Here is a 16,045-nt window from a genome sequence, read left to right on the forward strand (position 1 = left end):
CACAAAATCCCTTGAATTTCCCTTATTTCTGCTTATTCTTCCCATTCTGTTTACATCTGACTGGAGAATATTTACTGTTGTCTCTTCCATAGATCACAGGACCTGGTAGATAACATGAGTTCAGTACGTATTACTGAATAAATAATGAATGAATAAGAAAATATCAGCGCTTACTTGTTTCAAGGACAAACTACTGGAAGGAAATTTTCATCTTAAACCAAGTAATTTCAAAACATAAAGTCTGATGGGGCTCCTGGGTGGCTCAGTGGGTTAAAGCCCCTGCCTTCAGCTCAGGTCATGATTCCAGGATCCTGGGATCTTATTGGGCTCTCTGCTCAGCGGGGAGCCTGCTTCCCTTCCTCTCTCTCTGCCTGCTTCTCTGCGTACTTGTGATTTCTGTCTGTCAAATAAATAAATAAAATCTTAAAAAAAAAACAACCCAACAAAGTCTGACATGCTAAAACTAAAAAAGAGAGTAGTCAACCCAAAACACGCCCCTATACTAATCAGCATATGAAAAAAAGACAGTAAGTAGATCATTAAAAAGAAATTCAACTTTACATACCTTAAAGTTTGCTCTCCTGATTCCTGCATCTTGGCTTTTTTTACCTGCAAAAATAATTATACAAAGGCATCAATATAGTGATCTGCTCTTGAAATTATCAAGCTATTCAAATGGCAGGCTAATATTAACTAATAAATTACAAGGTAATTGTTTCATTTTGTTTTGCTTAGATTTATTTAATTAACCTTTGTTTTATTTTAGAGTTAGAGATGGACTTGGTTTTCACATGAGCTCTTTTCTTTTTAATGAAAAAAGTATTTTTCAGGTTCAAGGTAAAATATTTACCAGATTTTTACTCGAGATAAAATGTTTATCAGAGGGGTGCCTGGGTGGCTCAGTCAGTTAAGCGTATGTGTTTGGCTTGGGTCATGATCCCAGGGTCCCTGCTCAGTAGGGAGCCTGGTTGTGCTTGTTTGTGTGCACACACACTCTCTCTCTGCCAAATAAATAAAAATCTTTACAAAAATTTTTGTCAGAATCAAATATCTAAACTTGGATACAAACTAATTGGTTTTAAATTTTAACAGACACATAATTATATTATCCAACAATAAGTGTGGCAATCTCAATATCACTTACTCATTTATTAACTTATTAAACAGGAATGTCTTTAATTAAAAAAAATATTTTACTTATTTATTTATTTTGAGAGAGAGGGAAGGAGGAGATGGGGGGGTGGACAGAGGGGGAAGGGAGAGAGAAACTCAAGCGGAGTGCTGACCTTGATCCCATGACCCATGAGATCACAACCTGAGCCAGAACTAAGAGTCAGACGCTTAATCAACTGAGACCCCAAGAGCCCCAGGTTATGAGCAATTTAAAAAATATTCTGCATGCTATTATTTTATTCCAGATTTTTGTCTTTTCTAATTCCTTCTGAGCTGAAAGCATTTCCACTGAAATAGTTCAAGAATCCACAAACAGAAGATCAACATTTAACACTGCTAGTAGATTTCCCTGCTTTCATATTACAAAGAAGCTGATTTTAGAGCTCTTGTTTAGAATAACTAGTCATAGTAGAAACATGCTTAGTATGCTTAGCCATACAAAATTATAGGTCCTTCAAAGTATTTCAAGCCAACAAAAGGCAGAAACACTTAAATAATTTTAAACAAAAATATCAGGTGGGAATATAGCTATTTAATATGAATATTTAATATGAATAAATTTAATATCTCAGACATTATTTCCCTTGATTCAGGTAATTATGTCTCCCTGTAAATCAGGACACGTGTGCCACCTTGGCACTAGAGGCACGTAAATGAACTCAAAGGATACAGACAAACTTCACAAGTATGGGTTCAAACAATATAATCCAGAAACTGAGAGAATGTAAAATAGTATAGCTACTTTGGTAAACAGTCTAGCAGTTCCTTAGATAAGGTAAATAATAAATAAAAGATAAATACAAGGCCCATAACATTTTTCATGGACATCTATTCCTCATGAGAAAACATGACAAAATAAATAAAGCCACTCTTGGCTTCCTGCTTATGGCATACCAACAGACATTATTTTTTACTGCTACTTTAATTTTCATAAGTAAAGAGAAAATCAAGGAAAGGGGGGCATTAAGAAAAACCCTTGGGGTGTCTGGGTGGTATGGTTGGCTGGCTGTCCAATTCCTGGTTTTGGCTCAGGTTGTGAACTCAGGGTCATGGGATCAAGTCCCACAGCAGGCTCCGTGTTCACCTCCCCTCCACTCTTGCTTCTCCCACTCATGCACTCTCTCTCTCTCCCTCTCCCGATCTCTCTCTCTAAAATAAAGAAATCTTTAAAAAAGAAAAAACCTCTAAGAAAAACAGGCACAGCATAGGGCATATAGTCAATTGCACTGCAATAGATGGCATGGTCACAGATGGCAGCTACACTTGGGGTGAGCCCAGCACAACAAAGAGTAGATAAATCACTACGTTCATCTGAAATTAATGTAACATGGTGTGTCAACTAAAAAAAAATTTTTTTAAGATTTTATTTACTTTATTTGACAGACAGAGATCACAAGTAGGCAGAGAGGCAGGCAGAGAGAGAGGAGGAAGCAGGCTCCCCGCTGAGCAGAGAGCCCAATGCGAGGCTGGATCCCAGGACCCTGGGATCATGACCTGAGCCGAAGGCAGAGGCTTTAACCCACTGAGCCACCCAGGTGCCCCCCCCCCAATTTTTTTAATCCTCTAAATTTAAAAAAATTACAGAAGCATTTGAAGAAAAACAAAAACCTTTGAGGCAGATAAATTCTTACTAGGCATATTAAATTCCAAATCCGTAAAATAAAAAACAGATTTGATATTACAAAAATTCAAAACTTCTATGTGATAAAAGATACCATAAACCAACCAGGAGATTGAATACTCCTAGGATAATATATGGACTTTGACAAAAGCATTTAATTTATTGTAACTGTATAATGTAACCCCACTGAAAGGGGTGAGACATAAAGGAGCTACTTAAGATAATAATGGATGACATTGTGACTGGAAATTGCAAGGTTAGACATAAGGAAAATAAAATTATCTAGTTTACTTGCCTGCCATAATTTCACAAATGACAAAATATATGTTTTTGTTATAAAATGTGCTGCCCTTTCCACCTAAAGATGATAGTATTTACATAATGTCAGATGATAATGTAATTTTCCAACAGCGGGGATGAATTTATGCTTAGCTCACCCTAAGACTCTCTTTATGACCAAAGAAATGTATTTGTGACCTGGTAACCAAAACATTCTATACAGTTTTAAATCATCCATACAAAGAAAACTGGAGCACTGAGTTATCTAACTTATCATAATCTTAATTTTATTAGAACCACAGAATAACAAATTAAGTTAAAAAAAAAAAAAAAGAAATTCCCAAAAAAGAAAAGAAATTCATTGGGCTCTCTGCTCAGGAGGGAATCTGCTTCCTCCTCTCTCTCTGCCAGCCTCTCTGGCTACTTGTGATCTCTCTCAAATAAATAAACAAAATCATAAAAAAAAAAAGGGAACTGGAGCAAAAATTTATTTTTATAATTAAAAAATTTTAATTTTTATACAAAAGTATAATTTTTTATAATTAAATTTTATAATTAACAAATTATACGAGAGGGCCTTTAAAAATTATTATTATTTTTCTGGGGCACCTGGGTGGCTCAGTGGTTTAAAGTCTCTGCCTTTGGCTCAGGTCATGATCCCAGGGTCCTGGGATCGAGCCCCACATCAGGCTCTCTGCTCCGAGGGGAGCCTGCTTTCTCCTCTTTCTCTCTGCTTGCCTCTCTGCCTATTTGTGAACTCTGTCAAATAAATAAATAAAATCTTTTAAAAAATAATAAAATAAAATAATTATTATTTTTAAAGTTTTTTTTTATTATTTGAGAGAGAAAGACCGAGAGAGCATAAGTGGAGGGCCGACAGAGGGAGAAGCAGATTCCCACTGAGCAGGGAAGCCCAACGTGGGGCTCCATCCCAGGACCCCAGGATCATAACCTGAGCTGAAGGCAGCCACTTAACCAACAGAGCCACCCAGGCACCCACACCATAGGGTCTTTCAAATTTTATTTCACTTTTTACTTATTACAGCGCCAACCCAGTACAAAGAATAAGTAATATTAGAAATGGAGAAAATGTACCTAAAATCATATCTACCAAACAAAAAAAGTTTGAGGGGGGAAGAAAATGTTATTATCACAGCTAATTTTTTATTTTTTTTATAAACATATAATGTATTATTAGCCCCAGGGCTACAGGTCTGTGAATTGCCAGGTTTACACACTTCACAGCACTCACCATATAGCACATACCCCCCTCCAGTGTCCATAACCCCACCACCCTCTCCCTACCCCTCTTCCCCCAGCAACCTTCAGTTTGTTTTGTGAGATTAAGAGTGTCTTATGGTTTGTCTCCCTCCTGATCCCATCTTGTTTCATTTATTCTTTCCCTACCCCCCAAACGCCCCACATTGCATCTTCACTTCCTCATATCAGGGAAATCATATGATAGTTGTCTTTCTCCAACTGACTTATTTCGCTAAGCATAATACCCTATAGTTCCATCCACGCCGTTGCAAACAGCAAGATCTCATTTCTTTTGATGGCTGCATAGTATTCCATTGTGTATATATATACACGACATCCTCTATATCCATTCATCTGTTGATGGACATCTAGGTTCTTTCCATAGTTTGGCTATTGTGGACATCGCTGCTATGAACATTTGGGTGCACGTGCTCCTTCAGATCACTATGTTTGTATCTTTAGGGTAAATACCCAGTAGTGCAATTGCTGGGTCATAGGGTAGCTCTGTTTTCAACTTTTTGAGGAACCTTCATGCGTTTTCCAGAGTGGTTGCACCAGCTTGCATTCCCACCAACAATGTAGGAGGGTTCCCCTTTCTCCGCATCTGTCATTTCCTGGCTTGTTAATTTTAGCCATTCTGACTGGTGTGAGGTGGTATCTCATCGTGGTTTTGATTTGTATTTCCCTGATGCCTAGTGAAGTATCACAGCTATTTTTTTTACCTTTCATGTACCATTATTTGCCTTGACTTGGGCAATTATGCTCTTTTATAAATCAAACATAGAAAACATGCACTACCTTGGTACTCCAGGAAGGTAAACTAACTGAAAAGGATACAGACAGATTTCACTGGATTACAGAAGTATGGGTTGAAACAATACGATCCAGAAATCAATAGAATGTAAAATAGTGTAGCTACCTTGGAAAACAGTTTAGTAGTTCCTCAAGTGGTTAAATATAGAATTACCATATAACCCAGCCATTTGATTCCTAGCTATATAACCAAGAGAAATGAAAACATATGTCCATAGATGTTCATAACAGCATTTTTAAAAAAGATTATTTACTTATTTATTTATTTGACAGAGAGAGATCACAAATAGGCAGAGAGGCAGGCAGAGAGAGGCGAAGGAAAGCAGGCTCCCTGCTGAGCAGAGAGCCCGATGTGGGGTTCGATCCCAGGACCCTAGGATCATGACCTGAGCCGAAGGCAGAGGCTTTAGCCCATGGAGCCACCCAGACACCGTGTTCATAACAGCATTATTCAAAATACCCAAAAAGTAAAAACAACATGAATGAATGGATAAATGGATAAATAAAATGATAAAATAATGATAAATTAAATGATGACTGATAAAATTTAAAAATCCATACAATATTATTTAGCAATAAAAGGGAGTGAAGTACTGAGACATGTTGCAAAGTAAATGAACCGTGTGAAAAGACTAGGCTAAGTGGAGGAAGCTGGTCACAAAGAATCACAAACTGTATGATTCCATTTATATGAAATGTCCACAAATCAGTAAATTTTTAGACAGAAATTAGATTAGTAGTTGCCTAGGGCTGCAGGGGATGGGGAAATTGGGGGGTGACTGCTAATGGGTATGGAGTTTCTTTTGGGAATGATGAAAATGGTTTAAAACGGATTCTGGTGATGACTGAAAAACACTGTGACTATACCAAAAACCACTGAATTGCTTTTTTTTTTTTAAAGATTTTATTTATTTATTTGACAGACACAGAGATTACAAGTAGGCAGAGAGGAAGGCAGAGAGAGAGAGGGGGGAAGAAGCAGGCTTCTGGCTGAGCAGAGAGCCCGATGCGGGACTCGATCCTAGGACACTGGGATCATGACCGGAGCCGAAGGCAGCAGCTTAACCGACTGAGCCACCCAGGCGCCCCTGAATTGCATTTTAAAAAGAAGATGTGAATTGTATCTCAAACCTGTTATTTTAAAAAATGACATAATCTAATGGGCATGTTATGACTAAAGATAACACAAAAAGAAGAACCACTGACAAATTTGTGAATCAGGGTTCTATTTGTGCCTCTGCTTAAAAAAAAAAAAAAAAATTATGCTTTTAACATAACAGAGCAAGGGAATACTAGTAACACAGTACATGAATTCAGAATATCTGTGTTCTGTGGATGACTCTATGATTTTTCAGATGATCAATGCTGGCTCTGCCCTGACATCTCAAAGTTTTAGGTTTATAAGATAAAACTGCTGCAAGTCTGGAGGAGCAGAACTCATTAGAAATAACTTGAGTCCTTGCTTATACACACAGGAATAAAAATATTTTTAAAAATTGAGGTATGCTGGGGCACCTGGGTGGCTCAGTGGGTTAAAGCCTCTGCCTTTGGCTCAGGTTATGATCCCAGAGTCCTGGGATCAAGCCCTGAGTCCAGCTCTCTGCTCAGCAGGGAGCCTGCTTCCCCCCTCTCCATCTGCCTGCTGCTCTGCCTACTTGTGATCTCTGTCAAATAAATAAATACAATCTTTAAAAAAAAAAAAAAAGAAAGCAAGAAAGAGAGAAAGAAAGAAAAGAAACAAGAAAGGGATAATTCAGTAGGAAAGAGACAAGACGAGCTAATGAGAGTAACATAACTCCAGCTAATAATGCCCACCAGTAACATCTCTCTATGTATACAGTTAACGGTAGGGTTAAAGTTCTCGGTTTTATTTATTATCAACTTGGGATAGAACCACTTTTTCTACTCAAATTTTAGACCTCTACTACAGCCTGTGAATACTTTTCTCCTCAAAGTACAATATTTACTCTTCCTACTCTAATTATTTTTAACAGTTCATAAATATTCATGTTTTTAAAAAAATTTCATGTTTTCTTAGATTCCATATTTGTCTAGTTGGCATCCATTCATCATAGGGACAAATTATAGACCAAAGCTGTGTACATCTCCCTTGTGATGCAGGGCCCATACTCTGATCCATCTCCTTTCCAACATACACATCAAGTCAGTATTTCCCTTGCTCTAATCATCCCACCCAGAAGCAGACACCAGACACCTACTGACAGCCACAATGCCCCCAAAGCCCTTGGAATTATTCAAACAAACTAAACCTTGTTTACCTCGCCTTGCCTGTGGTAACCCCACTAAAGCCCGTGGCCTATAAATTCCTGTTGCTCCTTCCTGCCTCCTAACTGACACTGGTGCGTCTCCCTTTGGCCCTGGGTGGTGTGCCATGCTTTCCATATCTAAGGACAATGAGTAACATTAAACTCTTCTTTCAGTGGCACTGACCTCCCCATGTCGTCACTCAGTTACCTTTCTAAATTAAGACACAAATCAAAATAAATGACACTCTGTGCCAATCACCATTTACAGTCAGTAGAAAATTTGTTTTTAAAATGCTTTAATTTTTTAAAAATGCTTTAATTTCTCACCTTCTTAACAGTCAGGTTTTGTACATTATGTTATAGAAATTGAACAGAACAGCAAGGAAATGAAGCAGAGCAGAAAAGATGACTCACCAGCAGGTCAGCCTCACAATTCTCATTACTTTCAATAAATACGGAGTAACTAGTAATACCCATTTCCATAATGTGTCAACACATAAGTCTTGAAACTAGACCTCCTGACTAGACTTCTGTCTTGTTACATAAAAACTCAATGACATAATTTTCTTTGGCATACTTAATGCCTCTAATTTAGCTATGTGTTCTCATAGTACATATCCTAGGAACACTGCTAAGGATGATTTTTAGTTCTACCATTTCCCTAATTATTGTTGCCCCATCAGGGATAAGGGATGACACTTCATATGTTCCAAGATCATTTTACCAATTGCTTATGTCTTTCTAGTCTTATTTATTAAAAAAGATTTTCTTTATTTATTTGTCAGAGAGCGAGAAGCAGACTTCCTGCTGAACAGGGAGCCTGATGCCAGACTCGATCCCAAGATTCTCGGATTATGGCCTGAGCTGAAAGCAGATGCTTAACCAACTGAGCCATCCAGGCGTCCTGCTCTTTCTAGTTTTATACTTACCTTAAGAAAGGGGGCTAAAAGAATAATGGCAAAGTAATCATTAGCATGTACTCTCAATGTAACAACAAATACTAAATATGTATTAAAGGACTTGATGCAAGCCAGTGCCCATCCTTCTGTGATATAAAGAATACATCTAGAACATGAAAAACATGCCCTATCATCTGCTTTCAAAACTCAATTTTTTTCCAAGTTGGATTTTCATAAATGTAAACATATTATTATTCTACATTCTTTCTTACTATGAAATGCAAGAGGCTCATTCAGGATAGTAAATTGCCTTAGGATTTATCTAACTTCAGAAAGAGAAACAACACAAAAGGAAAAGATTCTTTAATATAAAAGTATCTTGAGGGGCGCCTGGGTGTCTCAGTCATTGAGCGTCTGCCTTCAGCTCAGGTCATGATCCCAGGGTCCCGTGATCAAGCCCCACATTGGGCTCGCTGCTCAGTGGAGGCCTGCTTCTACCTTTCCCTCTCCCCTGGAAAGGGCTTGAGTTCCCTTTCTTGCTGTATCTCTGTCAAATAAATAAATAAAATCTTAAAAAGAAAAAAAAAGTATTTTGAAAGAATGATTACTATTGTTTTCCTATTATATTTTATTTATTTTTTAAGTAGGCATCATGCCCATGGTGGGGCTTGAACTCACAAACCAGAGATCAAGAATTGGATGCTCTACTGACTGAGCCAGCCGGGTGCCCCTGCTTTCCTTTTTTAAATGCTAAGAGTCAAAATACAGAAAGAGCAAAACAAACAAAGGCCATGGCAAAGGCAATAATCTGTATCACCTGGGGACATTTAGAATTTTTATTTATTTATATTAAATATTTATAAGAAATTAAGACTCTAACCTAGACTCTAGGATCTTATGTTTTTAACAATTAGGTAGTGGTCAAATTGTACTTTTCTTCAACTTTTTTTTTTTTTTTTTTTTTTAAATTAAGTCAGTCAGGGGCACCTGGCTGGCTCAGTGGGTTAAAGCCTCTGCCTTTAGCTCAGGTCATGATCCCAGGGTCCTGGGATCAAGTCCTGCATCAGGCTCTCTGCTTACCAGGGAGCCTGCTTCCCCCACCAACCTCACCTGCCTCTGTGCCTACTTGTGATCTCTGTCTGTCAAATAAATAAAAATTAAAAAAAAAAAAAAAAAAAGAACCTTAAACTGTTAAAGGAGACACTTACTGGTTGTTCTGGTAAGTCTTGCTCTTCTTCCATGAGGACCAGTATTCCTTCCTAACGTTTATGTGGCTGAATTGCGAGTGTCTGTCAGCAGTCTTCACTGTCTGTTTAAAAAAGGGGGGGGTTCAAAGCTTTATGAACTCTTAAAGCATTATCATTGAGGTCATCAGAGAATAATTTTTTTAAACTTTTTGTTACTCCAAGCTTTCTACGTGAGTCCCAATCTCAAAATCTCAAACCTGCACGTGGCTTTTCAAAATTGACATGCTGCACCAAGTCGAGATAGGTGCACACAATGACCTTTATACTGCCTAGCAAAAGCCAACACGTGGAACCCCTTCTGCTGTACTTAAAACCCGGTTACTATAGTGCCTAATGCACTAAACATCTTATAATGACAGCCATGTGCAGATAACTAAAACGTGATTTTAGGATTACTGTTACATTAAAAAATGATAAAAACCTGCCTAGGAAGTCAGTAAGTTATGATAACATCTAACCTGCTTGAATGTGGAACATTTACATAACTGTTAACACAGACACACTGAATCACTTTAAATGGAACAAACTGGAATATCGATTAAAATACTTTCACAACCAACTATCTGTATATATACAATTGATTTTAAAGAAAATTCTTCTGGACTTATTTTAGTAATTCAAATAAATAAGTAAAGCAAAACCTTGAATTTTAGAACTAAGGAAAAATTATGTAAAACTAACACCCAATTTTATTCTGAAATAATAAGCTCCACTAAATATATTACCTAGTCAATGTTTTTTTCATTTAAAAGAGAGAAAAAGAGAGTGTGTGCATACAGCGGAGAGGAGCGGAGGGAGAAGGAGCAGCAGACTCCCTGCTGAGACTGATGCAGGGCTCGATCCCAGGACCCTGAGATCAGGACCAGAGTCAAAGGCAGATACTTTAATGACCGAGCCACCCAGGAGTCCCACTATCTAGTCAATTTTTAAGCAAACTCTACCTTCTCAGGCCCCGCTCTTCCTGTCCTGATTTTTCAAACTAAAAAAGAAAAATAGAGGACTCAAAACCCCTCATTTACTGGTATGAGCTTCCTACTGTGGCCTGCTGGCAAGAAATAGGTACGTATCATGAAACTAAACACATTATAAAAACAAAAACTCCGTATCTATTCAACACAAATGAAAATGACACTTCTCCAAAACTGATGTGACCATTTATGCTTTTAATGAAGGTCACACTTGTTTTACTTCTACTAACCACTGTAACTAAACATATAAAAGCAAAATCAAGTATAGAACCTTATCACTGAAGTAACGAACAGAGATTAAAAAAAAACATGCTCTCTGTCAAATAAATAAATAAAAATGTTTTTAAAAAGGGGCGACTGGGTGGCTCAGTGGGTTAAGCCTCTGCCTTCAGCTCAGGTCATGATCCCAGGGTCCTGGGATCAAGCCCTGTATGTATCGGGCTCTCTGCTCAGCAGGAAGCCTGCTTCCCCCTCTCTCTGCCCCCCCTCTCTCTGCCTCCCTCTCTGCCTACTTGTGATCTCTCTGTCAAATAAATAAAAATTGAAAAATTGAAAAAAAAATGAAAAGGGAAATGAAAACCCTCAGTTGTGCCATATCACCCCTCCCCTCTTTTGCTCTATAGCGATGCAATACAATACACTTTATTTTACAGCCACACTCCAGAATGAGAAAAAGAGGGAACACACACGTGATCAGAGGCAGAACAGCCCAACTCTACCGTGACTTTATTCCCTTCCCTGACCTAGATGTCAAAAGAAAAAAGGTTTAAAGGTCAGAAGCGCTTGGTGATCAATACTCACGTGTAGCTCATACAGAGCCCCAAAAGCCAAGCTCTACATGACGCAGGTAACTGGTGCTGCAGAATTACAGGGCACAGTAACTAAAGCCCACAGGAGCTATCTTGCCTGAATTTGTTTTGCTCTCCTCAGAAGAGCATAATCAATGTGACGTGAAACGGATTCACAACTGTGAAAGATGAAACATTTTTATGTTTTATCAGCTTCTACCTATCTTAGATTTAAATCGAAATGTCTTTATTTTATGGGCTTTTAATACTGTCTAAATGTACTTATGTACATCTATAATTTCATCCCCAAAGGAGCAAAATAGGGCCAAATCATGAGGGAAGTGTGATACCTTTAGTAACTCATTTGTTGGATTTTTGTGTAATCATCTCTCACCTAAACAAAAAGTTATAGTATTCCATGTTTTACTTAATTGAAAGTCATACGTAATCATTGCAATCTCTAATTAGTAGATTCTCAGCACGGGAGAGGGAAGGGATATTCCTTCTCATGGGGGAAGGGTTATAAAATCTACCTCTGGGCAAGAATAAGGTAAGAAATTTTGTTTTAAAAAAGGATACTCAATAACATGTGTTTTAATTTTAAACACAAGAACTGATTTCAAAAATATAAACATTAAAGGGGCACCGTTTTTATTGATCAAAAAGGATCACAGGTTTTACAAGGTAAAAAATACTATTCTTAATTATGGGGAAATAAATTCTCAAGTCATACAAAATTAAATGTTAAAATCTTGAATTTTGTTTTCTAAAAATATGGCAAAATAACAGTGATTTTATAATGAAAAGAAGGAATTTTCCATTTTTCTTAAGACAAATTCTATGGTTAAGTTGCAAGAAAACTTTAAGGGAAAAATTTGAAAACATTCTTTCTACCTCTCCTATTTCTTATTTGAAAATAAGCACTACTGTTTCCATCTTTAAAATTACCTTTATTTTCTCAGCTTTTCAATTTAGGGGAATAAAAGGGCATAATTTCTATAGTTAGGAAAAAATTTTAAAAATCAAATAACTGGATCAATGATCACTAACAATTTTGATCATTTAAAACAAATGAAAGCAGGGGTGCCTGGGTGGCTCAGATGTTTAAGCATCTGCCTTTGGCTTGGGTCATGATCCCAGAGTCCTGGGATCAAGTCCCACATTGGGTTCCCTGAGCCTGCTTCTCCCTCTCCATGTCTACTGGCTTTGCCTACTTGTGCTCCTTCTGTCAAATAAATAAATAAATAAATAAACAAACAAAATCTTTTTAAAAATAAATAAATAAAACAAACAAAAGCAATCTTACAAGGAAAGCACATGATTTATTACAGCATCTTCTGGGATTCCATCAGCAACATGTAAAATGCCTAAAATTGCAAACTTACAAATTTACAAATAATTTAAAAGTAATTTATTTGCAAATAATTTAAATTTACAAATTTAAAATTTTCCAATAATTTATAATTTGACTAATCTGAAATATAAGGACTTACTAAATACAAGAATTCAAGTATTTGTCACATTCCTAGAACTTCTCAATGTGCTAAAACTTTAATATTAAGATCCCATACCATTTTCTATAAGTGCACATGCTTATAATCAAGTCACATTTACTAGCAACCAGATGAAAGTGTTGTATAACACAAATAGTGCTCTAGTATTTGATAATTTAAAAAGTACAGAATTACTATAATTGATAATTTAAAAAGTACAGAATTACTATACAAATCTTAGTATTCTCTTTTTCATGTACTAGTTCTAGAGTTTATTAATCTAAGTGGGTTTTTGTAAACCATTAATGTAACCTGACATTATTCTACAAATGAAATTCATCTTCTAAAATACCCAAAAATACAATGACTTGACATAGAAGTAAAAAGTGGATTCTTAAGTGCACTTAATGAATACAGCTCATTATATAAAGTGGATTCGTTAAGTGCAACTTAAATGAATACAGTTATTATAACTTAGTCAAACAGCCAGTGAAATTACAAAACATGCTGTGAGTTTATCTTTTAAGTGCTTTTAAGCATTTGGATAGTAATGTCCTCTCACAATTTTCTAGTTTCAATTCTTACTGTTTTTTTTTTTTTAAAGATTTTATTTATTTATTTATTTGACAGAGAACACAAGTAGGCAGAGAGGCAGGCAGAGAGAGAGAGAGAGAAGCAGGCTCTGCACTGAGCAGAGAGCCCAATGCGGGGCTCGATCCCAGGACCCTGGGACCATGACCTGGGCCGAAGGCAGAGGTTTTAACCCGCTGAGCCACCCAGGCACCCCTCAATTCTTACTGTTGATTTCTAAATACACCTTTTTTATCATGAGAGTTTGTCAGTATCTATATGCCTTTATACACAGAAATCTAGGAAAAATCTATATCCAAGAACAGAAATGGTATTATTTCTGTAGACTTTCCCTATCTGCAAATGCTGACAAGGAAAAAATAGGGAATTCTGTTTGGATTAAAAAAGGTCACAAATTTAAATACTGTGATTTCACATGTTCATAAATAAAGCAGGATACTTTTGTAATATGGCAGCTATAATTTTTCTTTTTAATCATTAAATGTTAGAAGGGAAATAATTAGTAAATATTTTACTTCAAAATTCTAATTAGATTCCTACCTGATAATTTCTGTTTTGTACCAAGTTGAACATATTATTCAACCTTTAACTGTAAATGGCTACAAGCAAAAACCTAGGTTACTGCAATATTATTATAGCACTCAAGTACAGAAAGGGGGAAAAAATATATATATATATATTCTACATACACACATATAAAGAACAGAATAAAGATCAAATTGCTTTCAAAGAAAATAAAGTATATACTACTCCTAATTATATCATCAAGAGAAGTGTCTAAATAGAGCACAATATTTGGATTGTAGGTCCTAGAAGGGGAACTTTCACGTGGCTAAGTGTGCATAGATTAACTGAATATCTTTCATATAATTCTAAAGAGAAAACAGGTAGCTCATAAAGTTAATCACTGACCACACTGTATTTTAGAAGTCTACTTAATATTTCTTCCAAGGCACGCTATATATATATATATATATATATATATATTTTTTTTTTTTTTTTTTTTTTTTTTAAGAACACACTAAATAAAAGGCTAAAGAAATTTCCCTGGGGAAAATGAACAGCACCCTTCCCAAAATTAAATATATCTCAGCAATAAAAGTTATAAACAAAAGTAATCTGAAAAGAAGTATCAAAAAAGTGGTATATTATCACTTAAGATTATTAACGTGGATTGGGGTGCCTGGGTGGCTCAGTGGGCCTCTGCCTTCAGCTCTGGTCATGGTCCCGGGGTCCTGGGATCAAGCCCCACATCGGGCTCTCCACTCAGCAGAGAGCCTGCTTCCCCCTCTCTCTTCCTGCCTCTCTGTCTACTTGTGATCTCTGTCTGTCAAATAAATAAATAAAATCTCTTTAAAAAAAAGATTATTAACGTGGATTACTTTAGGATTTAAAAGTACATAATTAGTAAATGTCCACCATGGTATCCTCAAATACAATTATGTGTGTGCCTTGAAGAATGAAAACAATAAGCAAAATACCATCTTTTAGTGGCTTTAAGACAACTGCTTCAAGTATTGTTATTCAACAATAACAGATCTATTCTAAAGGAGATCCTTAAATGAATTCAGAAACTAGTACCCTAACACTCAAAGAACCAAACATAAAACCTGAAGATACCTCTTAAACTCTAATTTATAAACTAAGAGGCCTTATAAGGCAAAATCATGAAATCAAAGATTTCAAAATATAAGAAAACATTTCTGTGTTCTCCTGCAGAACATTGCTTATTAGTTGTGTCAGGGGGCATGTAGTAATTTGGCCTTCATAATCTATAGAACATATACATTAGTTTCAAACGAGAAGAGAACAAAGGTTTATTCTAATACCTACAAATATCTTGTGAAAATTAGGCAAAAATAACAATGAGTATCTTGGAGGAGTGGAGAATTATTGACGGAATTAAGGAAGATTTACCCTGCAACAGCTTTTAAAACCAATTACAGTGGGAAGGATAAGAGCAATCATTTACCAAGCATATATAATACAGCAAATATTTTTACATTTATTGTCTTACCTAGTTTTTTTTCCTTTTGGGTTTGTTTTTTTTTTTTTGTCTTACTTAAGTTTTATCTCCACGACGATCCTAAGACATAGTGTTATCTTCATATTATGGACAAGGCAACTAGGACTCAGAGATTTAAACAATTTGCCTGAGAGTAACAGCAATAATGTTTGAGGTTAAGGCAGAAATACACCAAATAAAGAGGCTGGAGGATGATGGTGATGGTTGCACAACACTGTGAATGTACTTAATACCACTAAATGGTATATTTAAAGTGGTTAAAATAGTTAATTCTGTTATATATATTTACCATAATAAAAAGATATAAAAAGACCCATGAGGGGCACCTTCGTGGCTCAGTGGGTTAAGCCTCTGCCTTTGGCTCAGGTCATGGTCTCAGGGTCCCGGGATCAAGCCCCGCATCAGGCTCCCTGCTTATTAGCAGGCAGCCTGCTTCCTCCTCTCTCTGCCTGCCTCTCCACCTACTTGTGATCTCTGTCTGTCAAATAAATAAATAAAATCTTAAAAAAAAGACCCATGAAACAAGAAATACCAAAGCAATAATCAAATCTAAATAGAGCTTATAAACTAGAATTTAAATAAAAACTTGAAACAAAACAAGAACAAGCAAACAAAAGTGC

The 16,045-nt window shown here is 36.4% G+C and overlaps 2 protein-coding genes across 5 annotated transcripts in view; both read right to left on the bottom strand.

Moving 5' to 3' along the window:
- Positions 1–16,045, bottom strand: part of WASF2 (WASP family member 2) — a 937,387-nt gene that overhangs the window by 422,104 nt on the left and 499,238 nt on the right. The window lies entirely within an intron of this gene.
- The window catches only part of EYA3 (EYA transcriptional coactivator and phosphatase 3), a 108,366-nt gene that overhangs the window by 59,878 nt on the left and 32,443 nt on the right, over positions 1–16,045 (bottom strand). For both annotated transcript variants that reach the window (XM_082684819.1, XM_082684818.1), the window contains exons 2-3: positions 9,521–9,621; positions 566–609 (exon numbers count right to left, since the gene is read on the bottom strand). In XM_082684819.1, the coding sequence (XP_082540945.1) occupies positions 566–609; positions 9,521–9,553 (77 nt within the window). In that variant the 5' untranslated portion in view covers positions 9,554–9,621. The remainder of the gene's footprint in view (positions 1–565; positions 610–9,520; positions 9,622–16,045) is intronic.

This window comes from Mustela nivalis (assembly GCF_964662115.1).
Source record: "Mustela nivalis genome assembly, chromosome: 10".
Taxonomy (NCBI): Eukaryota; Metazoa; Chordata; class Mammalia; order Carnivora; family Mustelidae; genus Mustela; species Mustela nivalis.